The 25388-nt window shown below is 35.0% G+C and overlaps 1 protein-coding gene across 9 annotated transcripts in view; it reads left to right on the top strand.

The window, feature by feature from the left end:
* The window catches only part of KDM6A (lysine demethylase 6A), a 199810-nt gene that overhangs the window by 108175 nt on the left and 66247 nt on the right, over positions 1 to 25388 (top strand). For all 9 annotated transcript variants that reach the window (XR_014835286.1, XM_085007699.1, XM_085007700.1 and 6 more), the window contains exons 6-8: positions 3661 to 3781; positions 14486 to 14540; positions 18741 to 18775. Coding sequence is in view for 8 of the 9 variants with exons in the window: in XM_085007699.1 (XP_084863825.1) it covers positions 3661 to 3781; positions 14486 to 14540; positions 18741 to 18775 (211 nt within the window). In the remaining variant the exon portion in view is untranslated. The remainder of the gene's footprint in view (positions 1 to 3660; positions 3782 to 14485; positions 14541 to 18740; positions 18776 to 25388) is intronic.

Here is a 25388-nt window from a genome sequence, read left to right on the forward strand (position 1 = left end):
AATGAATAATAGGTTGGGAAAAGGCTAGAAATAGAAACAGAGTAGGAAGTACTTCTCCTGAGGACTTGTTATTGATGCTCTATATTTTCCATCTTCCCTTTGTCATACATTCTTCCTTATACCGTTTTTCTCTTTTATTCCTTCTTTCCTTTGCAGTTTTCTACTTCCATTCATTCTCTTTCATGTATTTGACTAAGGCCTGCCTGGGTTTTTAATTGGCATATGTGGACATATGCTTTAGGTCTGACCCTATCTATAGGAGTTTTCTGACCTGTATCATAAGATAAAGTTAATTAAGGAATTTATGAAGCATTACCCTCAACTTTTATTATTATAAAATATATCTAAAGAAAATTTTACAAACTTATAAACTTTACATGTTATTTATAAAATAAACATTCATTAACTATTACTTGGGTCAAGAAATAAAACATTGCCATCACCCTAGAAGCTTTCAAAACCCCTGCATACCTTTTCCCAGTTATAGCTTATGGAGGGTTTTTTTTGGATTTTTTTTTTTTTCTTTTTGTCATTTTTTGTCTTTTAGGGCTGCACACATGGCATATGGAAGTTCCCAGGCTAAGGGTCGAATCAGAGCTATAGTTGCTGGCCTATGCCACAGCCACAGTAATACCAGATCCAAGCTGCATCCACGACCTATACCACAGCTCGTGGCAATGCCAGATCCTTAACCCACTGAGTGAGGCTGAGGATTGAACCCACGTCCTCGTGGATGCTGGATGGGTTCGTTACCACTGAGCCACAATGGGAACTCCATATCTTATGTTTTAATTGGTATCATTTATGGTGCAGTTCTCCTCCTAACATTTTTTAATGTCTCTTCCCCAGTGTTATATCCCCCAACTCTCTCTCTCTCTCTCTCACACACATACACACACACCCACATACACACCAACTCTGTCTTTCTCGTGCATGTGCACACACACAATTGCCTGTTCTGTTAGAAGGTGGTGCTATTAGACATGACCAAGAGAATATAGAGGCTGTAGTTGCATCTCCTCGTATTAGAAAGGTTTGAAAAAAGTACAGAGGACTTAGCAGATGCGGATGAGTATCTTGAAGTCTGAGAGAAATAGGAAGCTGCCTTAGAATGGGAAAGGTAATTTGCACAAATTCTTTCTTGATTCCCTTCTCCTGCATATACATACCAGATAATAAAACACATACACACTCCTAACCATTTGAAAGCCATCTAAAACATAGATGCCAAGCTGCTCTTTAGGAAGAAGGTATTTAACCAGATGCAAAGGTATCTGATACCAGACCTACTGTCCCCACCTCTCACAATAAATATTACCTTTTAAAACTCTTAATTTTATAATAAGTGTATATAACCACATAGTGTGTGGGGGGAATAGATAATATACAAGTCAAAAGAAAGTTACCTAAAGACATAGGGAATATTGTTTTGCTCTCTTTTATAGTATTATATTTTGAACTTTTTATTTAAAAGATTGACTTGTGTTTTGTAATTGTCTAAGATTCTAAATAGTCACCTTTAAGATTAAACAGAGGCAGGGAATAGTTGATTTCAAAAGCTTTGCAAAGAATATATTAGCTTTTACTTGTGACAAGCCTTAAATCATGTATAGATTTAAAATGATGCCTAAAATACTGTTATGTGTGATACTATAATTTTTAAAATTCAAAGTAGACATTTCCTTTGTTATAATTTTAATTCATTTTGGAGTACATAGTGCATTCACCTGATCAAATTAAGCGATATAAAATGTATTCAGTGAAAAAGTGTTTTTTCCTTGTCCATGTATATATGTTGTACTGGTAATTAAGAACTTTTATAAAAAATAAAATGTGAATTTGGGGCAAAGATGGACTGATAGACATAAAGTGACACATAGCAGAGAGCCCACAAATAGACTAAGATACTTGATATGGACATTTGATTTAGGACAGTGTGGCACTATGGAGTTGTGGTAAAGACAATCTTTTCTATAGATGATGTAGGGGCTATTGGATATCTGTATAGAAAAAAGAGAAAATTGACCTCTTACTCATATAATGTAAAAAATGTGGGGCAGATGGATTGTAAACCTAAATATGAAAGATGGAAATATAAAGTTTTGTTTTGTTTTGTTTTTTGTCTTTTGTTTTTTCAGGGCCACACCCACAGCATATGGAGGTTCCCAGGCTAGGGGTCTAATCGGAGCTACAGCTGCTGGCCTGTGCCAGAGCCACAGCAACACAGGATCTGAGCCACATCTGTGACCTACACCACAGCTCACAGCAACGCTGGATCCTTAACCCACTGAGTGAGGCCAGGAATCGAACCTTCAACCTCATGGTTCCTAGTCGGATTCATTTGCACTGCGCCACAACGGGAACTCCCAAGAAATATAAAGTTTTAGTAAAGAAGACTCACCACTGACAGATGAATGGATTAAGAAAATGTGGTGTATGGAGTTCCCGTCATGCCTCAGTGGTTAACGAATCCGACTAGGAACCATGAGGTTGCGGGTTTGATCCCTGGCCTTGCTCAGTGGGTTAAGGATCCGGCGTTGCCGTGAGCTGTGGTGTAGGCTGCAGTCGCAGCTCGGATCCCACATTGCTGTGGCTCTGGCTTATGCTGACGGCTACAGCTCTGATTCGACCCCTAGCCTGGTAACCTCCATATGCCGCGGGAGTGGCCCAAGAAATGGCAAAAAAGACCAAAAAAAAAAAGGGGGGGGAAGAAAATGTGGTGTGTATATATAGATAATGGACTGGACTGCTATTATATATATATATACACACACACACACATATATATATAATGGACTACTCAGCTGCATAAAAAGAGATAATGCCATTTGCAGCAACATGGACGCATGTAGAGATTATCATAATTGAAATAAGTCAGAAAGAGAGTAATACCATATATCACTTACACGTAGAATCTAAAATAGGACGCAAATGAACCTATCTACGAAAAACAGAAACAGACTCACAGACATAGAGAACAGACTTGTGGTTGCCAAGGGGGAAGGGGGAGGGAGAAGGATAGACTGGGAATTTGGAATCAGTAGATGCGGACTAATAAATAACTTTGGAAAGGATAAACAAGGTCCTACGGTGTAGCACAGGGAACTATATCCAGTTTCCTGGGATAGACCATGATGGGAAAGAATAATGAAAAAGAATGTGTGTATATATATATGTGAGTTGCTTTGCTGTACAGCAGAAATTGGCACAACATTGTAAATCAGCTATAATTAAAAAAATAATAAAAAAATTAAAAAGACAATTTTGTGGAGTAGACTAGAAACAGGATTAATATATCCTCCCTTAAAAACAAAACTATTCTACCTCCCCACTCTCTCCCTTAATAAATTCTAGAAATAATGAAATCAGTTATTTACACTGAGAATTTTATTATGCCATGTATGTTATTCAAATAATTGGGAATAAATTCCTCTGATCCTCTTTTATATTAAATTATACATATTCAGTTACATAAAAGACCAACGTGCCCTTTCCCAGTCTTTTTTTTTTTTTTTTTAATGTTCATTCACATCATTTTTATAAAATGGGCATTTTCTTTAAAACAGTATTGAATAAAACAGAAATTGTACTGTGCTACCGAGCAAAAAATTCATGTTAAGTGTTAAAAAGTAAAGATATCTTATGTCTATGTTCTTTCAGGGCAATTAAAGCATTTCAGGAGGTGCTTTATGTTGATCCCAGCTTTTGTCGAGCCAAGGAAATTCATTTGCGTCTTGGGCTTATGTTCAAAGTGAACACAGACTATGAGTCTAGTTTAAAGGTAGGTTGCTGGTTTTTTTTTTTCCAAGATACAGTGTTTCTTTGGGGAGGGAGTTGTTATATATTAGAACATTGAGAAATGTTGGAATTTATATTGGTACTTCAAAAGAATATTTGAAAGTTTAGGTGAAAGAACCGTGTATCAGCTATGGACTGAGGATACATACATAAGGTTGGGTTTCCGAGTACAGAGTAGTTACGATGCTAAGGCATAGGTAACTATATCATTAAATATTTTTTAAAAAATGTTTTAATTGTGGCCTATCATTAGGAAAGGGTGAAGGTTTCAATCTCAGTTTGGACATCTGAATCACTCCACTCTTTAGTGATTGGCATCACAGAGGTCAGAAGCAGCTGCTTAATGATTTTGTCTCTGTGATCCCATCACTGACCATTTAACTTCTGTGGTCAGTCTATTGACCTCTACCAGCAGAGCATGCCTCATATCTTAAGTTTATTAAAAAGTATGTTCTTTACAAGTCATTTGAATTGACTGTTTATGAGGGTGATTGTTGAGCAAAATAATACATTGTTGGTTAAATATTTTACTTTCTATAGAATTTAGTATTTCTCAAAATTTTTCATTGAGTTTCTTGTGCTATCTATAATGGTTGCCGTGTTCTAAATATCTTCATTGCAGATTATCTTCATTCTGAAGGGTCAGGAGGGAGATAAAGGATAAGGAATGACTTTACAGTAGGTTGTAATTTGAATTCACTAATAAATTAAGAACTCCTGAAATTTTTTAAAAAACAGTATTTAGGAGTGCCTAATTGTTTTAAAATAGATAATTTTGCAAAGACTGTTTCCATCTTTCATGAGTTTATAAAGAACAATGCTAATGGTATGAAAGAGAGAGAGAGATATATGCCCCAAACACTAAAGTAGATTGTAAAGTATTCAGATGACACAGTTGTCAAAGGTAAGTGCAGTTGGTAGAATAGGCCCCAGGATAAATGTAAGTAACGTGGAGAATAAAGGATGCCTAGAAGTTATCAGTTTTCCTCAAGCTTAAAGCAGCGTTTCTCAAACTATACTATGGCATATGAATGGATTTGAAATGGAAAATTAGTTCAGATATGCCATCTTGCATATTTTGATCTCCTCTTGGACATTCACAGTGTAAACCAGCTAACCAGACTCTTAAAATGTCTTATAACACAAAATAAACTTATTTTGTGGAAGTGTTTTTTTGTATCAGTTTCGTAAATGTTGTCCAGGAAATATATTTGAGTGGAAAAAAGTAATCAGATTATCCCAAATTATGGAATGTGGTTATCTCTGAATATCAGTACAGTGGTACTTTAAACAATTCTATGAATGCCAAGCTCTGTTTCCATCAAGGTGGCAATATATAAAATTTCCTTTATTCGGGAAACAGTGTTGACCCGTATTCTGTGGCAGCTTCATAGGGTTCTTGCTTACTCATTTGTGTTCAACAGAAAGCTTCCTGTGTACAAACTTCTATTTGTTCAAGCATAGTTAAAGGTTAAGAAACCTTCAAGTCAGCAATTTTAGCAAAATTGCCTTAAGTAAGTGCAGTCTTTTTGTTTGGGGCCTTTCCTCCATTTATTTAAAGTACTTGATGCCACTCTGATATGTTTCATTTCTATGAACATAAAAAAGAATTTCAGGAGTCCTTGATATTTCTCTGCCTATAATGAGAAGGCTTCATTTGATTTTTTTTAATCACATCTTGATGTTGACTTTTTAAGGCTTCTCTCTCCAGTGTTCCTGTCTATTTTCCAGAGAATTTTAGGCATTGTTTTTAGGCATCAAAGAGGAGGTATTTCAGTGTATTGCTATAAGTGCTTAGCATTTAGTTTAAGTGAAGTTAGGAATCAGAAGGAATGATATGCCCCTTTCCCCTTAAGTGGCCTCCAATTTTCCTAAAGTGGACTGGCTATTATGTTAGCTTCATGCGGATAGATGTGGAACCTCTGATGACTTTTACACTACCTGAAAAGGTTGTTTGCTAGCACAGAGTATTGGTATAGATGCTTTGGGCTACAACCTCAGAAAACTCCAACTGAAGCTGTTGTTAAAATAGCAATAAAAAAGTAGTTCATATGATATAAAGTCCAGCCTTCAGGATTGGTTGATTCAGCTGATCTAAGGTTTCATTAATGATGTATTTTCTTGTCTTTTGGCTTATTCTTAAAGCTGGTTGCCAGGTGCGATCAGAATGAGATGATTTCTTTTTCATGTCTCATAAAGAAAGACATTATAGAGTAGTGGTATAGGTGCTTAGTATAGTGCTAGCATATAATAAATGCTCAATAAATAATTGATTAATCATGTCATAGAGGTGAAAGATCCTGACTTCATGTTCATCTCTTAAAGAATACTTCACTTTGCGTCTCATTAGCCAGAATTAGGCCAAATGTCCATTCTCGGTGATTGTTTATCAAAGGTGTTATTTTTAGACCAGTTATGCCCAGTTTTTGAGCAGAGCTCAATTTTCTAAATACACTGTTCCCATCTAAAAAAGAGTGGGGGCGGGTAAAAAGAGTATTTTGGTGTGGGGGTGGTGCAAACAATCTGTCCATTACAGATTAGGTCTTCTTTGCCTCATTTCCTTTCCCTCTTGGATAGAGGGATATAGCATATACAGTATGTTTTAGATGGTAAAATATTTAAATAAAATACAGTTTATTTTCATAATAGATTCCTTCTTTTCACCCACACATGAAATGCATTCCAGGGCCTCCTGTTTTATTTCTGTCTCTGGTAATAACTTCTCTCCCAAAATGTATTTCTGAAACAGATTCATTCTGTTTTGGTACTATGAAAACAGCTCTTGAGCGAGCAAATTTGGTTTTAAAATTTGACCTTGCCACGAAACTAATTGTGTGACTTTGGGCAAGATGCCTAGCTTTTCTGATCCTCTTTGTTATCTGTGGAACTGAAGTAGCAGTACCAATTACACAAAATTGTTACAAAGATTAAATAATATGTATAAAAATATCTAACAAATAAGCTTTTTCAACCCTTTTTTAGTTCTCTGTTTATCTACCATATCTAAAACTTCTCTGCAGCCAGTATAGATAATGTTTGTGAAATCCATTTTCCTGACCTAGAATTTAATACTTCTGTTTCTGTCACTCTGCTCATCCTCAGAAATGTGAGGTTAATTCTCATCTTACTTTTTAATCACTTGGTGTTATTTTCCCATTAAATAGGCCAAAAAAGATTTCATGTGTTTAGTTGAGTGGTGGAGGTACCAATTCTTAATTTATTAACTAGTTTAATATTATCTGAACCAGAGTCCATTCCAGGATAACATTTCTACATGATCTTTTGTTGTTTTTCTTCCCTGCTTCAGATAATACCCTCCTAGGTAGGATTGGTTGCCTATTTATCTCCATATAATTAATTCAGAATTTTATTTCATTACTTTTTAATAGTAATGATAATTGCTTTACATTCATTACATATTTGAGGCAGTGTGCTATCATTACTTCAATAAAAGTACACTAATTTGACAAATAGTTTTATATAATGTCTCTAATTTTCACATCCTGGTAGACTATTAAAATTACTTCCTTCATATGAGGCTAATAAATAGAAAATAATATATAGCAACACCTATATTCTTTGATGAGGTAATGCCAATGCATCTATTTAATGAAAATTATATAAAAATTCTCCCTGATAATTACATGTTTAAGTTTTCTGAAAATATGCCAGCATTAGAACTTTTTTTTGATTTTTAAAAGTAAAAAAGGTAGCTTTTTAATGGAAACTTGGGGATTATTGGCTGGGATACCAATATGAGTCAAATTTCATATTTGAAAATAAGTGCCAGTTGAAAGGGTTAGGAATATGAAAGGGTTAGGAAAGTGACAGTTACAGAGATGATTCAAAGGAAATGAGTTGAACACAAGTGAGACTTATGTGTTAGCTTAGAGTTTTACCAGGTGCTTAGTTTTCCTTGAATGGATAGATTAATGAAATGGAAGAGGCTGCAAAATGATAAAATGCCTCTCATAGGATTGGCTGGAAATATTGTGGGGGGGACTAGAGGCTGATTTTATTTGTCATTTCTTAAAATAGAATTTTTTTTTTTCTACACAACTGACAGTGCAGTTTTCTCTCAATGCCCTCTGAGTGAAATAGCATTTCCATATATATTTTTTTTTTTTACACTTTTCTCTAGAAACCATTTCCAGGTGCCTCTTATACCCTTTATAGACTCAGGAATTTTATTGTTATTTTATTTTTTTATGCCAGGATATTAAGACAAGGAATAAGTCAAGGCATGATGATATATTCTTCCTTTTAGAAACCACTTTTTGAATCTGTGAAATGCCTCTTTTATTATTTTATTTATTAATGTGGAATGTGTAAATCATTTGTTTCATTTAATTAAGCTATCAACTCTATGTAATATAAAATACTAAGAATTTGAATACTAGCTATTAAATTAATTTTAACCAAGCTTTAAGTTTCTAAGGTATCTGTAATATTTTTTTGTTGAAGCTTTAACAGCTTGTTTTTATTATTAGTTCAGTTGTCTAAAGACAATGAACGTTGCTGTAATTTTTCTATACCCTCTCCTGCCCTATTGTCTCCATGATATTCAATAGCTTACCTCTTCCAGTGGGCATTTTGAAAATTCTAGGCTTTTAAAATTTTTAATTTTTTATTGAGATATAATTGATATGTAACTTTAACGTGTTGTGTACAGGGTCTTGATTTGATAGATTTATATATTGCAGTATGATCATTACCATGGCATTAGCTAAACCTCTACCATGTCACATAATTATTGGTTTTTTTTTATTGAGAACAATTAAGATACAGTTTCTTTGCAATTTTGTGGTTTATAATATCGTATTGTTGACTGTAATCTCTGTGCTGTGCATTAGATCTAGTTATCTACTAGGTTCAAGTTTGCACCTTTAAATATCACCACCCCAATTGCCACGTTGGCAGTGGAACTTGGTTTCACCTGAGTGTAATGTCACTGTTCCTTTTGGCAGATGATGGTTGTTGCTGTTTATTTTGTCTTCTGTCCATTCTTCCTCATTTGTGGACAAAAATCTTTCCCCTGCTCTTTTTTTCTTCTACTATTCATCAACTTATACTTTACCTTTTAATCTTCCCTGGATACTATTATCTGGTATGTGGTAATCAGCTAATTGGTTTATCTAACCATGTAATACTTTGTTCTCTATTTTGGACTGCCTGCCCAGTTTTGTTTTTCCATTTGATATTTATTTCTGCCTAGAGTTATATTACATACTTTCAAGTGCGAAGTAGTGTAATAGCTGAAGTACTTCAGTTCCTCCAAGTATGTGTTTGAAAAGGACATGACTGCTCACAGATGTGCAGTGACCATCCTCTCTAATACTGAGGGGTTGGGATGAGTCCAGGTTTCCCATGTCAGGTTTCTCTCCTCAAATACATTTTAACACAGGAAGTCATTTCTAATCAAAAAGCATTTTGTGGTGTTTACCCATAACTACTTAAGTTTTTGGTTATGAATATTTGACCTTCAAATGTAGCTTTGTGAAGCATTCAGTGTATATACAGTGTCACATTTTATTAAAAAAGGTTATGTTCCAAAACAACATTTTACAGTGCAAATTGTTGCTTTTATCCCCTTTATAAAATATATATTATATTCACGTTATTTGTGTACAGTCTTATTTTGATATGAACACAAATTGTACACTAGACTTGAAAATTAAGTCAGTGCATATTCTGATCATTCGTGTACACAGATTAGACACATACTAAAACCACTGTTTTAAAATTTCCTATCAGTTGCATGCCTGTACTTTTATACTTTTATAAAATGTGGTAGAAAGTTGTTTCTTCAGCCTGAAGGGACCTCGTTTCTTCCCTCATCTATGTCTTTTGGATTCCATTATGGAATTGTCTTTTAAACTTCTATTAGAGTATTAATTTCAGTGACGCTTTTATTCAGTTCAACAGATACATGGCAGAGTGCCTGGCATAGAGTAGAAAAATGGTTGCCAACATTTTTATTCCTAAAATGCTGTGTCTGCTTTAATTGAATATAGACAGCAGTATTGACTACACATACCTTGTCCGTGTAGACTGAAATAAGAATTTGGAGGTTAAGCACACAATTTACAAGTTTCTAATGGTGGCATTTAACTCTGACTGCATTGAAATAATTTGTAGAAGCTTTTATCTGGTTCAGGTAATGCCATCCCCAGCCCACTGAATCAGAACATCTGAGATTAGATCTGGAATCCAAACATTGCTCCAAATTAATAATTTATACATATAATCCTAATTTGTCAGTTATGAAAATTAGTTACCTCATTGCTTGTCTTCAGGATTAGGAATATAGTTGGAGGGTTCTACTATTGAAAAGACTGAGATAATCACAGACAATACAGCTAGAAGTAAAACACTTTGTTATGTTTTTTTAGGGCTGCACCCATGGCTTATGGAAATTCCCAGGCTAAGGGTCACATTGAAGCTATAGCTGCAGCTGCTGGCCTACACCACAGTGATACCAGATCCTAGCCACGTCTGCGACCTACACCACAGCACAGCAACACCAGATCCTTAACCCACTGAGCAGAGCCAGGGATCGAACCTGCATCCTCATGGATATTAATGGGGTTTGTTACTGCTGAGCCACAATGGGAACACAGAAGTGAAACACTTTAAAGGGAAATAAAGACTTGAAACTGGAGTTTTACATGTTAATTACATCAGTATAGGTTGTTCACCCACCCCATAGAAATCAAGTTCCTTAATCTATATAAAGCAAAATACTATAAAGTTATTTTGAAATATTGAACAAGTCAAAAGCTTTTAAGCAAAAAGTGATTTCAGTAATAAAGATGTCAGCAGGAATTGTAATGAATCAAACCTTGTATTAAAATGGACCAAAAGTGCTTTATTAAAAGAAAATTGCTGTAACATTTAAAAAATGTTTTAGGTAAATTTTCTTGCTTGGAAATTAATTTTCTTTTGTCTTTGTGCCTTTTCTAGGGCCGCTCCCTCGGCATATGGAGGTTCCCAGGCTAGGGGTCTAATCAGAGCTGTAGCCGCCAGCCTACACCATAGTCACAGCAACGCGGGATCCGAGCCGTGTCTGCAACCTACACCACAGCTCATGGCATCGCCAGATTCTTAACCCACTGAGCAAGGCCAGGGATTGAACCCACACCCTCATGGTTCCTAGTCGGATTCGTTAACCACTGAGCCACAATGGGAACTCCGGAAATTAATTTCCTATAAAATGCTCTCTGTCTTGAGGTTTGTATATAGTCTTTGAATTGGAGAAGCCTCTACTGCATAGGAACTAGTTGACGCAGCAGTAGTTCGTTTCAGTACTACAGTATATCCGTGTGAGGTACAGATACTTTCTAGTTCTTTCTATCAATTGCAAGGATGGGTGCTAGATATTTTACCATGGCATCTTCAGGTTTGGGACTGATTAGCATAATTGGTAGCCATTTCTGCTGACTTTTATGTGAATAGATATATCTATTTTGCTTCTATTTTAGATGCTCGAAATGAAACTGTGAGGTCATGCCATCCCCATCTTATTCTCTCACCTCCCTTTAGTTTACCGAAAAGTGTATCATTGGTTTTCTTTACGTGAGGTGGTTTTGTGTTGCTGTTCTTAGTTTCTTAAATTTAAGTAATTATTTTGTAAGTTCTTTCATTCTCACATGCCTGTTTTTGAATATATACTATTTTGCAAGTTAATTTTTACATGTCTTTGCTGTTTGGAAATGTTTAATGTTTCATGATGTTCTGAGTTTGAAATGGTGCATCAGTGACCATTTTTAAGATTGATTAATACCTATATAAAACATGGTCCAGGAGTTCCTGTCATGGCTCAGTGGTTAATGAAACCAACTAGTATCCTTGGGGACATGGGTTCGATCCCTGGCCTTGCAAGTGGGTTAAGGATCCGACATTGCTGTGGCTTGGATCCCGCATTGCTGTGCCTGTGGTGTACGCCGGCAGCTGCAACTTCAATTTGACCCGTAGCCTGGGAACCTCCACGTGCCATGGGTGCGGCCCTAAAAAAACAAACAAAAAAAACAAAACATGGTCCATTACTACTCCTGCCAGGTTTTATTGTAGGACCTTGAATATTAATAGATGAAATTGGGCAATTCAAATTACGCATTTGTCTGCTCTTTGTGGGATTTCAGTGTAATAGTGAAACTAAAATATAGCCATCTTGAAGGGTGTATCTTTGCAGATGAGTTTGTATCCTTTGGCTCAGTTAGGAAAGTTCTTTACCTAAATGTTAATTGAGGCTGGTAGGATAGATTAGACCTAGAAATGTAGTACAATATGAATGTGTGGCTGCTGTGCTACTCTTTGTCTGGAGGAAAACAATTGGTTATAAAAGCATTCTTTGCTTTCATTGCACTCACTTTTTAAAATAGTCTATTTTCTATTGCTATGGTAGCACACTAAAAGGATGTTTGAGGACCATACAGTCTGCTTAGTAGGCCAGGGGAAATAATAAAAATAAAATAAAAGCAGTTCTTGAAGTGTTCAGATGTTGGTTTTCTTCTTCTTTTTTTTTTTCTTCCATTTGGTCAACCATGGCCAATAATTTTTCCCTTTTGTTTTCTCGATCATTGTGTCCCTAGTATCTGCATTGTCCTAAGGACATTATAGGGGCTTGAAGTATTTGTTGAATGGATTAAATATTTAATATTCAAGGGTCATAATAGTTTTGTTAGTAGCTTGGCCATTCATAATGTTATAACCCTTAAATATTAAGAGCACCACAAAAGTAGGCTAGCCTAATTATGCATGCACATAACAGACATTCTTGAATATAACAACTACTGGTTCGTACCAAGTGATGCCTTCTTAATCTTTCTTTTGTTGTAACACTGGGTACCTGATATTAGTATATTTTTGCTAATTGAGAGTTCTAGTTGACCAAATGCAGTTTTGTTGATTTTGTGTTAAAATGTAGTATTAAAAGCTTGCCAGTGATTATTTCTCTTGATAAAGAAACTTCCTTTTGGGCTTATATCTGGAAGCTGTCATTGTGCATATCAATTTTCAGTTTGTCCAGCAGTTAAAAAATACAGCTCTTGTTTTTTTTTTGGTTGGTTGGTTGGTTGTTTTGCCACGGCATGTGCAAGTTCCCAGGCCAGGGATTGGACCTGAGCCACAGCAGTGGCAATGCCTGATCCTTGGTTCGCTGCACCCCCAGGGAACTCCCTAACAAATACAGCTCTTTAGACATTTTGATTGTAGATAGGAATGAGCTTATTATGGTCGATTTTTTGGAAAACAGTTTGTAGTTTGGTTTTTGGTTACTTTTAATGGTAAAATTTTGTGGAGACTCAGAGAATTTGAATATACATTTCTGGAAATATCTTTTAAAAGAGTTCAAAGAGATTTACCTTTTTTGAATCTTAAAGATTTTATACCAATGCTAGTACTTGTTTGCCTTCTCCTAATTAGTTTATATGGCAGCTTTAATGTTGATAAACTAGATGCCAAGTGTCACCCAGTGTTCTTGCTGATGATTGCATTCTTAAAGATTAGTATCACACATTAAGTTTGACATGGTGTATTTTATTTATTTATTTTTTTGGTGAGGCTTATATGATACTACTACAAGTGGATGCTATAAATTATTAGTGGCTTAATATTGCCTACACATATAATAGCCTGTACATTCTAAAAGGATAATTACATTTCATTTCTGTTGTTTGCAGAGATGGATGCTAGATATTTTACCATAGCATCTTTAGGTGTGGGGGCTGATTATCATATTTGATAGTTATTTCTGCTGATTTATGTGTTAATTTATATGTACATATATTTTGCATCTTGTTTAGATGCCAGAAATGAAACTGAGATCATGCCATGCCCACCTTAGTCCCTCATCTCCCTTCAGTTTACTGAAAGGTGTATCAGTGGTTTTCTTTATGTGGGGTGGTTTTGTGTGGCTATTTGATGCATTCTTTGTAGTACTTAAAATACTTTTAAAAGTCACTAAGTACAGTTATTATCAAAGAGTCAGTAAGGACAGATAGTTTTTCCCTTTATGATAATTCTCATAATCTTTTTTAAAACTCACATTTCATTTTGAGATAGGCTGTGGTGTTTTGACATTAATAGCATTGAACTTTTACTTTCAGTTGTAAAAATAATCTGCTCTATTTAAGGTGTTCTATCACTCATTTCTATTTACTGGAAGACTTAAAAACCTGATTCTTTTTCCATCTAAACAAAAATTTATGAGTCTCCATTGTGGCTTGGCGGGTTAAGAATCCAGCATAGTGTTCATGAGGATGTGGGTTCGATCCCTGGCCTCATTCAGTGGGTTAAGGATCTGGCGATGCCACAAGCTGTGGCATGGGTCATGGATGTGGCTCGGATCCAGTGTTTCTGTAGGCCTGCAGCTGCAGCTCTGATTCAACCCCTACTCTGGGAACTTGGATATGCCGCAAGTGCTGCCATTAAATTACATAGGATAACTTGACATCAAGTTAACTTTTCCCCAGTCCTCCATTCTCACCTATTTTAAGAAAATAATGCAGCAACCTGTTTGTTGCCAGTACTACATGTTCAAGGTAATTCTAGGTGGTTGTCTAGTATGTTTTATTTGCATAGCATACTTTCATTATACTATGTTAAACCTTACATACCCCCAAATTATTTTAATATATATTTATGTGACTGAATTTAGTGCATTAATTTTCTCACTCTATTCTTGCAGCATTTTCAGTTAGCTTTGGTTGACTGTAATCCCTGCACTTTGTCCAATGCTGAAAGTAAGTATTATTAAGTACCATAGTTTTCTACGTGTATTCAGATCACTTTACAGCAAATAATAGTAATAATAAGACATAAATTTTGTGCAATTTTCCCCCTAGAATTGTTGGATCTAATTGTATTGGTTGCTATGGCTACTTGTACAGATGGAACGTGTGAGACCAGTTATTGTGAACAGCTAAAATAGATGCCAGTTGAACTGGCTTGTTGAATTAAAATCATGCTAGTGAACAACATTGATTATTTGTGTATTAATTATATTGTAAGTGATAGGATTAAAATACAGAGTTTACCAGTCTAGGAAAAATGAGTATACAAAGATTCATATGTGTTATCTCACTGATTCCTGCTTTGTGGTATTAAAATTATTGATAATTATGAAAATTTACTTGTTATTATGGTTTTAAACATTATACATAGAGATTGAGGTGAGATATGTCAGTTATCAAAAAAGGATGTGTGTGAAGCATGTTCTGATATAGCGGTTTTGTTTAGACATTTATTTTCTGCTTCTGTGTACATTTCTTTCCAAAAGTGGATTGGGTTGATTATGATAGGTTTATCATAAGTATGTGTTGGCATTTTTATTTAGTGTACTTTAAGGTAACCAGTAAAGGTTTAAAGAATATTCATGGAGTTCAAGCTGGATTTCTTTAAATCTTTCTTGCTTGAACAATAAAATTTTTAATTAGAGTGTATAAAAAAATTGAATCATAAACATTTCAGATCAATGAAAAGATTCTAGGTTTTAAAAAGTCAGTATTTTGCTGTGACTTCATTTTTTAACCATATAGAAAGATGTTTAGTGAAGAGTAATCTCAGTGGTAAAAATGCCTGAAATGATTCAATCAGTGAAAAAAAAAAAAAAAACTGTAGAAATTTGGGGGTGTTTTTGTTTTGTCTTTTAGGGCCACACCCATGGCATATGGAAGTTCCTAGGCTAGGGGTTGAATCAGAGCTATAGCTGCTGGCCTGCACCACAGCCACAGCAACAGTGGATCCGAGATGCATCTGCCACCTACACCACAGGTCACGGCAACGCCAGATCCTTAACCCACTGAGTGAGGCCAGGGATCAAACCCGTATCATCATAGTTACTAGTAGGGTTTGTTACTGCTGGGCCACGACGGGAGCTCCTAGAAATTTGAATATAACTTTATATAATATGAATTCATAGTGTGGATTAAATCATCATCTAGACCAGACTGATATCATAATTCTACTAAATTCAGTTTTCCGAGAGAACATGAAAGATGTCTATTTTCTTGAAATGAAATTCAGGATTTAGTACTGATAAGTGTGTTTACAGGATAAATGGTAGAAAGATTACAAATGCAGCAATATTTTAGCTTCTAAGATTATATTAAATTAGAAAAAATTTTAACTCATTAATTTATAAAGTAATTTTTTATACTTCTTTCTTAATTACATGTCCAGGTTATATAAACCATCGAGAATACAAACTCTTAAAATACTTTTAAAATTAATTTATGACAAAAAAAGCTGATTTTTATTTAAATTGATTGTATCTAGTGCCTAAAAAGCTAACTTTCATATGTACTTGTCAGTTTGAATGATAACTTTTGAGCGACGTTTCATAAATGTCAAACTTGGTAAATCCTCCTTTTACTGTGCTCTTTTGAGATTAAAACTCACTTGTAGATCATTGCTCCTGAGAGGAAAACACCTATGTAGAATGATTACCACAGGGCAGATAACTTTCTAGTTGAATTTGAAGAGGACAGTTTGAATAATCATGAATATATTTTCAAACTTACCACTCCTCTCTTTCTGTTGGTTATTAAGAAGGGAAATAAGAGTGAGGGTGACCAATGGCCTGTTTTGCTCAGGACTGAGGAGTTTCCCCAAGACTCAGAACTTTGAGTGCTAAAAGGTTGGTTACTCTAATGGAAAGGCATGTGCTTTACTTAGAGATATTAGGCCATTATATTTCAGTGGATTTGGGTAGTTCATTTTAGACAGTCCACATAACTACTTGGTAACCATGATAAAAATGGCTGATGTCTCACAGAGCACTGATAAATATAGGCTACTTACTTTGAGCTAGACATTACTACTGTTTAAACACGAGGATCTTTATACCTTTGTAAAACTTATTTCTCTTTGAATTGATATCATTACCTATTTTATATGCCACAAACCTTGAGTATTTTTTGAAATCTTCCCTGTTACTTTGTAGTAGTACAAGATTATAGAAAACAAAGCGAGCTTTAAAAGAAAGTCTTTGTGAGATTTCTATTTTATGGCACAACTCATTTATGCAGTTAAAAAATAAGTAGGTAACACTTACTGCTTCTAGAGCTATTTAAGAGGGGTTAATCACAGTTTGTGTTTTGAAAGTAGAATCATGGTGATGTGAGACTTCTCATTATATGATTGCCTCGGGTTAAAATTATTTTTTCTAGATTTAATTAATTCTAATAATTCTAAAAATACTGTATTAATTTCTGAGTAAAGCCTAATTTTAGAACCTTTTATGGCAATATTTGTTAAAAATTTCTACCTCTAATTGAGACTTGCCAAATGGAGCTTTTTCTTAGTTGTGTGGTTATGTTTTACTTTGAAGAGGACTTTTAAGAATTTAAATGTAAATTGGTTTTCACACCACAAAAGATGGCACTGGATTTAGTAACTCATGGGATAGGAAAGCCCTTGCTGAGTTTGGAGGAAGTTTGGAATGGGAATCGCATGCCAACTTGCTGCTGATTTTTTTTTCTTCATGTCACCTTTATTAGAGGTGTAAGAAGATTGGGGGGAAATGGGCATAGATTTTCCATCTCTTCCTCATTCTCTTCCCCTGTAACACCAGTTTCCATCTAATAATGTAGTGAGATGAGAATTGGACTGGAACTCTCAAGGAGAGCTGTGTTGGAAAGGGGGAGTAGGGAATAAGAAAACCCCTCAACAGATGTAGGTAAAGAGAATATTTCTATCTGTAGAACTTTTATTATTATTTTCATGTGCTTTTCACAAAAAGTCGATTTTCATCTTATAAAGATGTTTTAATTTTGTGTCTGATTAGTTAGCATGTGACATTTAATGGTTATATATAAAGAGAGCAGTGTCTTATTTTAAAGTTCAGATAATATTTTGTTTTGGTCCTTATGCTTGTTTGCTTCAGCTGTTCCCAGGTGCTGGTCTAGGGAAAAGATAGCAGAATCCCTTGCAGAACTGAGTAAAAAGGCACCTTTCCAGGCCTTGCCCCAGGCTCACTGAATGTAATCTCAGGAATCTCTATTTTTAACAAGCCTCCCAGGTGAATCTGGGAGTTGGGGGAGTCAGTGAGAGAGTTAGTTTATGATACCAGTGAGAAATTGATGATAGCTCTTGACCTTGTTTTCAAAGATCCACATTTATATTATGCATATAATTTTGGAAGGCTCCCAGACTCCTTGCAATCCCACTATGAAATCCACCAGGTAGACAGAGGATTAAAAAAAGACGTTTGTCATTGAAGGATGAATGTCATATTATTTAAGCTAGAATCCAGCTTTGATTCCTGGTTCATTACTGCTTTTGTTGAATTATTCATAACTCCGGTGGTACAGTATCTGGAAGAACTGAAAACAAAAGCTGAAATACATGAAGTTTTTTTGGTTTTTGTTAATGTTGGGACTATTTACTATTGTTGCCTTCCAAGTGATTTGACTTTAAAACATAATAATTATGAAGAACTGATAGAGAAATGCAACTTATTTCCTCTGTGTGTTATTACTAGTGTCGTCCTGGTCTGTGACTTCTTTGTAAATGTTGATATGAAATCTGGTATAAAGAAAACAGAATTTTTTTGTTTTAATTTTTTAAAATCAAATACTGACTTTGCTGTATTTTTGGACTTGGAACTCAGTTTTTAAATACCATGTTTTAAAATGTATAGATTATAAGTTTCCTCTCTTTGCTTTATGTTGCCATTTTGAACACTGTAAGATGTATACTCACTTGCTATAGATTTTATGTTATTTTAATATTTACATTGACAAATATAACAACCAACAATGAATACATGTGGTTTATTATCATGTTCATGTATGTTTGTATATTCTATTTTACTCAAGTTATGTTGTTACTTAAATCTTTGTAAAATAGCTCGTGCTTGTATTTTACATTTTATGTTCTTAATTAATTTACCCAAACATTGCTTTATTGTTATTGATTTTTGTTTTCCATCATCTTTGCAGTTCAATTTCACATTGCCCACTTATATGAAACCCAGGTAAGTGTTATAACTTACCTTACTTAAACAGAAATGATCACCCATATCATTTTAAGTGAAATCAGATAATTTAATGGAATTCTGGGCACTACCTCTAACGTACCTTTTATACTCATTAAATGTGGTCAAGATTTTACTTTGGGTTTATAGTTATTACAAATGCTTGTTGTATACAAAGAAGTTTCGTTCAGTATGATGTACCTCTAAACTCAAACTTTCTGCAGCCTTAAATTTCAGAAGATTTCTCTGATTCTTGATATGAAATGCCTAGTTTTCTTTTTGAAATGTTTATAGATGGTTGTTATAATGTATTGTTTTTTTAGTTTTACTTTTTCTTATGATTGAAATATCCTTTCCATGTGTCACCACTTGAAAGGCACATAAGTAACCACTTGATGTCATTACCATTACTTTTATGGCTGCTATATTTAAGAGTTTTTCAGTTTAATTTTAAGACATTTTACTTTTATGTATGGCACATTTTGCTTAGTTGTATGATAAAGAGTATAACACATAGGCATTTACTCTAGGCAGTAATAGGGAAAATCAGGCATAAGTTGGTATGAAACTAAATATTAGGTAATCCTAGTTTACCCAAAACACAAAATTTTATAGTTATTTTATTTTAGACATAATTTCTAAGGTCTCTTTTGTTTTCGAGCCACCATGGAGTGGTCCTACAAAATTAATATCTGATTCCTAGACATCTCTACCCACCTCCCAACAAACATACACATGCATGCGAACATGTCCACTGGATCAGAATTGATGCACACTCAGGTTTAGATACTGTACCAAGCTAGGGATTTTATCCACTTTGAGAAGACGCATGTGAGAATTACATGCATATTGTGGATCAGAATCTTTACCTGGCAGTGCTTCTCCCAGCCTCCTGCCAACTGCTGATTTTTTACTAAGTCAGTAAAGGCCCCAGGGTGAAAGCAGCTATAGAAATAAGCTTCCTCTCCAAAGTTCTTTCCTTGGCGTCTTAGCTCCTTCTGTTTTCATTATCTCAGGAGCTCTCTGCTGCCTTCAAAAATATGAGCTCTGATTTTTTTCCCCAGCTTTTCCCCTTGCTCTGTCATTAGGTAAAGCAGAAGTTATCTCACCTTTCTTTTTAATGAGTGTTTTTTACTAGAGATGGAATTCTATTTAATTATTTTATTTGACCACTTTAAAATTGGCATTCCATTGTTTTCTGGCTTTCATTGTTCCTGATGAAAAGTTGTCTGTTGGTATTAAAAGTCTTGTGAAGGGAGTTCTCGTTGTGGCACAGCAGAAACAATCCAACTGGGAACCATGAGGTTGAGGGTTTGATCCCTGGCCTCGCTCAGTGGATTAAGGAACCGGCAGTGCTATGAGCTGTGGTATAGGCCGCAGACGCAGCTCAGATCCCACGTTGCTGTGTCTGAGGCATAGGCCTGCGGCTGTAGCTGCAATTTGACCCCTAGCCTGGGAATCTCCATATGCTGTAGGTGTGGCCTTAAAAAGCAAAATAAATGAATCTTGTGATGGTAATGTGAGGACAGGTCCCTCCCCCCACTGATTCTTTCATTTGATAAATTTTAGTGCCCATTAAAATTAATCAAAACAAAGAGAACAAAATTCATGCTAGGCAAAGCATATTAGATGGCAGGAAGGTGACACTATAAGCATATTTTAGAATTGGTAATTCTCCATTCCAGTGCTTATAGCAAGCATTCTAATTTTCAGATGAAGAATTAAGAAAAAAAGGCTTACCTACCTACTTATAGAAAGTTACTTTTTATAGTTCAGCAGATCATATCAGCAGACCTTATTTATGAATATGTAGTTTTAAAATCTAAATTTAAAGAGTTCCCGCTGTGGTGCAGTGGGTTAAGAATCTACCTGCAGTGGCTCAGGTTGCTGCAAAGGCAAGAGTTGATCCCTGGCCCAGCACAGTGGGTTAAAGGATCCAGCACTGCTGCAACTTTGGTGTAGGTCGCAGCTGCAGTTTGAATTCAGTCTCTGGCCCAGGCACTGCCATATGCTGTGGGTGTAGCCATAAATATATATAAATTTAAGTATTCGTATGTGGTTAGTGACTACTGCTAGCTAACTAAACAGTTCAGGGGTAGTTTCTTTAGCTAGGAAGAAGTCTTCCTGCTAATAAATGTAGAAAGAATTCAGTATTATTTCACAAAGCAAGAGGTCCTTCCCACATTGCTTTCATAGGATTAAGCAAGAAGAACATAATTAAAAGTGAAACGTGATGGAAAACATTTTTAACTAGAATGGTTAAGGAAGGCCTCTCTAAGTAAGAGCTGTTTGGGTTGAGTCCTGAATAGAGAGGAGCCAGTGATATAATCAATTGGGCCTGATTTGGGGGTGGTATGTGTATGTGTATGTTGCTAGGTCATTCCGATAAAGAGGTGTTAGCAAGTTCAACGGCTTTGTGGTGTTACTGAGCTTACAATATTTGAAGACAAAAAGGAGGCTTTTTGTAGAGGTGGAACTGTAGAGTCTTAAAATTTGTGTTAAATTTAATCATGCATTTAGGTTTCAGTTATTTTACTTGTTAGGTTTTTTGAGATATAATTAACAAAATTATAAAGTATTTAAAGTGCACAGTGATACCATATAGTATTTGTGTTTTTCTGTCTGGTTAATTTCACTTAGCATAATGCCCTTCAGGTTTATTATCCCTCTTGTTGCAAATGACAGGATTTCCTTTTTTAAAAAAAAATGAATTTTATTATATTTATAGTTGTACAACCATCATCACAACCCAGTTTTACAACATTTCCATCCCAAACCCCCAACCCGTCCCTCCTTGCACCCCGCCCCCAACCTGTCTCCTTTGGTAACCATAAGTTTTTTGAAGTCTGTATGTAAGTCAGTTTCTGTTCTGCAAATAAGTTCATTGTACCTTTTTTTAGATTCCACAAGTGATAGCATATGATGTTTGTGTCTCACTGTCTGACTTCACTTAGCATGATGATTGCTAGGTCCATCCATGTTGCTGCAAATGCTATTATTTCATTCCTTTTTATGTCTGAGTAATACTCCATTGTGTATAGGTACCACATCTTTTTCCTTTTTTAAGGCTGAAGTACCATCCCATTGTAATTTTACACCACATTTTCTTGATCTATCTGTAGGCAGACATTTAGGTTGTTTTCGTCTTTGGCTCTAATGGATAATGCTGTAGTGAACATAGGAGTACAGATATCTCTTAAAGACAGTGGTTTTGCTTCCTTTGAAAATACAACCAGAAGTGGGATTGCTGGATCATATGGTAATTCTGTTTAGGTTTGGATAATGTTAATGAGATGTCATGTCATCTCACCCACACCCATTCTTAACATTTAAAAAATTAGATTCTCATAGCTTTCTTTGTATATTGTCATATCATCTCTAGATAAAGATAATTTTGTTTCTGTGTATAATGTCATATCTCCAAGTAAATATATTATGAATTATTCTTGGATATTTATATCAATTATTTAATTTACCTTTCCCATTTTGTTAGCTGAGACCTGCAGAGCCATGTTTTTTCCCCAGTAATATTAACTGGCCTACATTTCTTTTTCTTGATTTTAATGAAGTAACTTGCACAGGTCATTATCTAAATTCTTAATAGCCTTTAAAGATGAACGGTATAGAATTTTTCTCTTTTAATTTTATTACAGTGTTACTTATTTTTGAATAGATAATTCAAAATGAAAGTGCCTGAAAGAATGCACAGTGAAATATCTTCCTCCCTCCTTTTCCCTGGCCCCCTATTTCCCTCCTGGAAGCCACCAACCACCATTACCCATGTTTTTTATATCCTTCCAGAGAAACTCAAATCCATACATATGTTTGCATATGTTATGTTTTTCTTTATTTTATTGAAATAATAACCAATAGTGTTTGTTCTCTCTTACTCATGCTTATTTTTTTTATTTAGAATTCGATTTTGGATTCATTCCCTGTTAATACATATAGAGCTGTATTATATCCCTTTACAAAGATGTACTGTAACTAATTTAACTATTCTTCTTTGAGGGATAGTTACAAATAATGTTATTATAAATTACACTGTTGATAAGAATTATGAGTTTCTGGGAGTTCCCATCATGGCTTAGCAGTTAACAAACCTGACTAGCATCCATGATGATGCAGGTTCGACCCCTGGTCTTGCTCAGTGGGTTAAGGATCCAGCGTTGCCATGAGCTATGGTGTAGGTCGCAGACACGGCTTGGATACCGTGTTGCTGTGGCCCTGGCATAGTTTGGCAGCTACAGCTCCGATTGGACCCCTAGCCTGGGAACTTCCATATGCCGTGGGTGCAGCCCTAAAAAGACAGAAAGACAACCAAAAAAGTATGAGTTTCTTTTTTAGCATTGTCTTCTAACTCTCCAGCAGTGGGTTATTACTGAAACTGTATACTGGTTTCATTTACATATATTATTCAAATCCAAAAATTCTAAAGAAAGAAAAAATAAATTCCAGCTGTCATTTAAAGGAGCACAGTAAGTACCTCATGATTACCTACGGTTTATTCCATGAATTCAAGGTTAGTTCAATGTAAGGAAATCCCTTAACAAAACAAACAAAAATCGATGTAAGGAAAACAATATTGTGAGAAAAGAAAACAGATGTTTTTTTTGGCCGTGCCCACAGCATGCAGAAATTCCCAGGCCAGGGATGGAAGCCATGCCACAGCAGTGACAACATTAGATCCTTAACCGCTAGGCCACCAAGCACTCCAGGGAGAAGGAGTTTTTAAAAGAAATTAATAGTATGAAAAGGAGAGGAAAACAGTAGATCTAATTAATAGCTCAAAATCATAATATTCTGAAAAAATTAGCAAAATAGATAAACCGCTAACTAACTTGATCAAGGGGATAAATGAGAGAGAGAGCACGGATGCAGATAACCACAGAAACAGAAGAAATTAGAAGAGTCATACGAGACTACTTATCATTAGCAAACCTCTATGGAAATGAATTTGAAAACTTAAGTGAAATAGACTATTTCTCAGGAAAATACAGATTGGCAAAATTGACCTCATTAGAGTTAGAAAAGTTATAAAAAGCAATAGAGAAAATTAAGTAAAGCCCTACAGAAAATATCATGTCCAGATGGTTTTATAGGGGAATTTTACCAAACCTTGAAGATCAAGTGATTCTGATACTCTGTAGATTGTTCCAGAGCATTGGAAATTGACAAAAACTTCCTTGTTTCTCTCTCTTTTTTTTTTTTTTTTTCGAGAGGGTTAAGGGGCTTATAATAGCTTTTAATCTGGCCCTTGAGAGACCTATGTGTTTGATAATAATTAAAGCCCTTTCCGCACTTACTGATGCTATAATGTATTTTAAAAACAGAAACAAAAATCTCAGAGTCTAAAAATTAACTATAGGCCATAGTACTTGGGGGTCTTTTTTTTTTTAAACTTGTAAAGTATACATGACATAATCTTTGCCATTTTAGCCATTTTTAGTACAGTTTAGTGGCATTAAGTATATTCAAATTATTGTGCAACTGTCTTCACCATCCATCTCCAGAACTTTCATCATCCCAAGCTGAAACTCTGTACCATTAAACAATAACTCCTTATTCCTTCTTTACCCCAGCCCCTACCAACCACCATTCCACTTTTCATCTCTGTGAGTTTAACTACTCTAGGTGCCTTATGTAAGTGGAATGATGCAGCATTTGTCATTTTGTGTCTGGCTTATTTCGCTTAGCATATGTTCTTAAGGTTTGTATATATTGTAGCATGTGTCAGAATTCCATTCCTTTTTAAGGCTGAATAATATTTCATTGTATATATACACCACATTTGGTTTATCCATTCATCTGTCAGTGGATGCTTGTGTGGCTTCCAACTTTTGGCTGTTGTGAATAATGCTGCTATGAACATGAGTGTGCAAATATCTGTTTTTGCCCTAGCTTTCAGTTTGTTTTTTTGATTCCAGAAATGGAATTAGTGGGTCTTATGGTAAATCTGTGGTAAAATTTTTAAGGGACTGTCATATGTTTTCCTCCATTCCTTTTTGAAGCACGTGTATCATTGATACCTAAACCTGATTGAGACAATACAAAAAAGAGTCAATATACATATCAATATCACTGATGAATATTGGTATAAAAACACTAAATAAAACATCAGCAGGCAAAATCTATTACCTCATTAAGCAAATAATATACTATGACCAAGTGATATTCATTCCAGGAATATAAGATTGATTGAATATTAGGAAATCTGTTAATATAATGCATCGTAATAATATAGCTAAAAGTAAAAGCAAATCACTGTCACCATAGATGCTAACAAAGCCTTCAATAAATCCAGTACCCATTCCGAATTAAAAATTCTCTTGAACATAGGGATTAGGGGTTATTTTCCTATCATGATAAAATTCATGTATTTTAATTCCAAAGTCAGTATCTCACTTAAGGGTAAACACTAGAAACATTTTCACAAAAATCGGGAGCAAGGCAAATATGCCCACTCTCTTCATTACTCCTCATTGTCATGCTATATTAAGCAATGTTGGTAGACAAGTAAAATCAATTAGAGGCACAAATTAACGTACAGAAATGTATAAATGTTATACAACATCAGTAAAAAAATAAATTTTTTAAAGGAATTAGGTAAGTT

Source organism: Sus scrofa, chromosome X (genome assembly GCF_054392235.1).
Source record: "Sus scrofa isolate SSC_HxYL_T2T_F1_AM1 chromosome X, Sscrofa_HxYL_maternal_Yorkshire_Landrace_v2.0, whole genome shotgun sequence".
NCBI lineage: Eukaryota > Metazoa > Chordata > Mammalia > Artiodactyla > Suidae > Sus > Sus scrofa.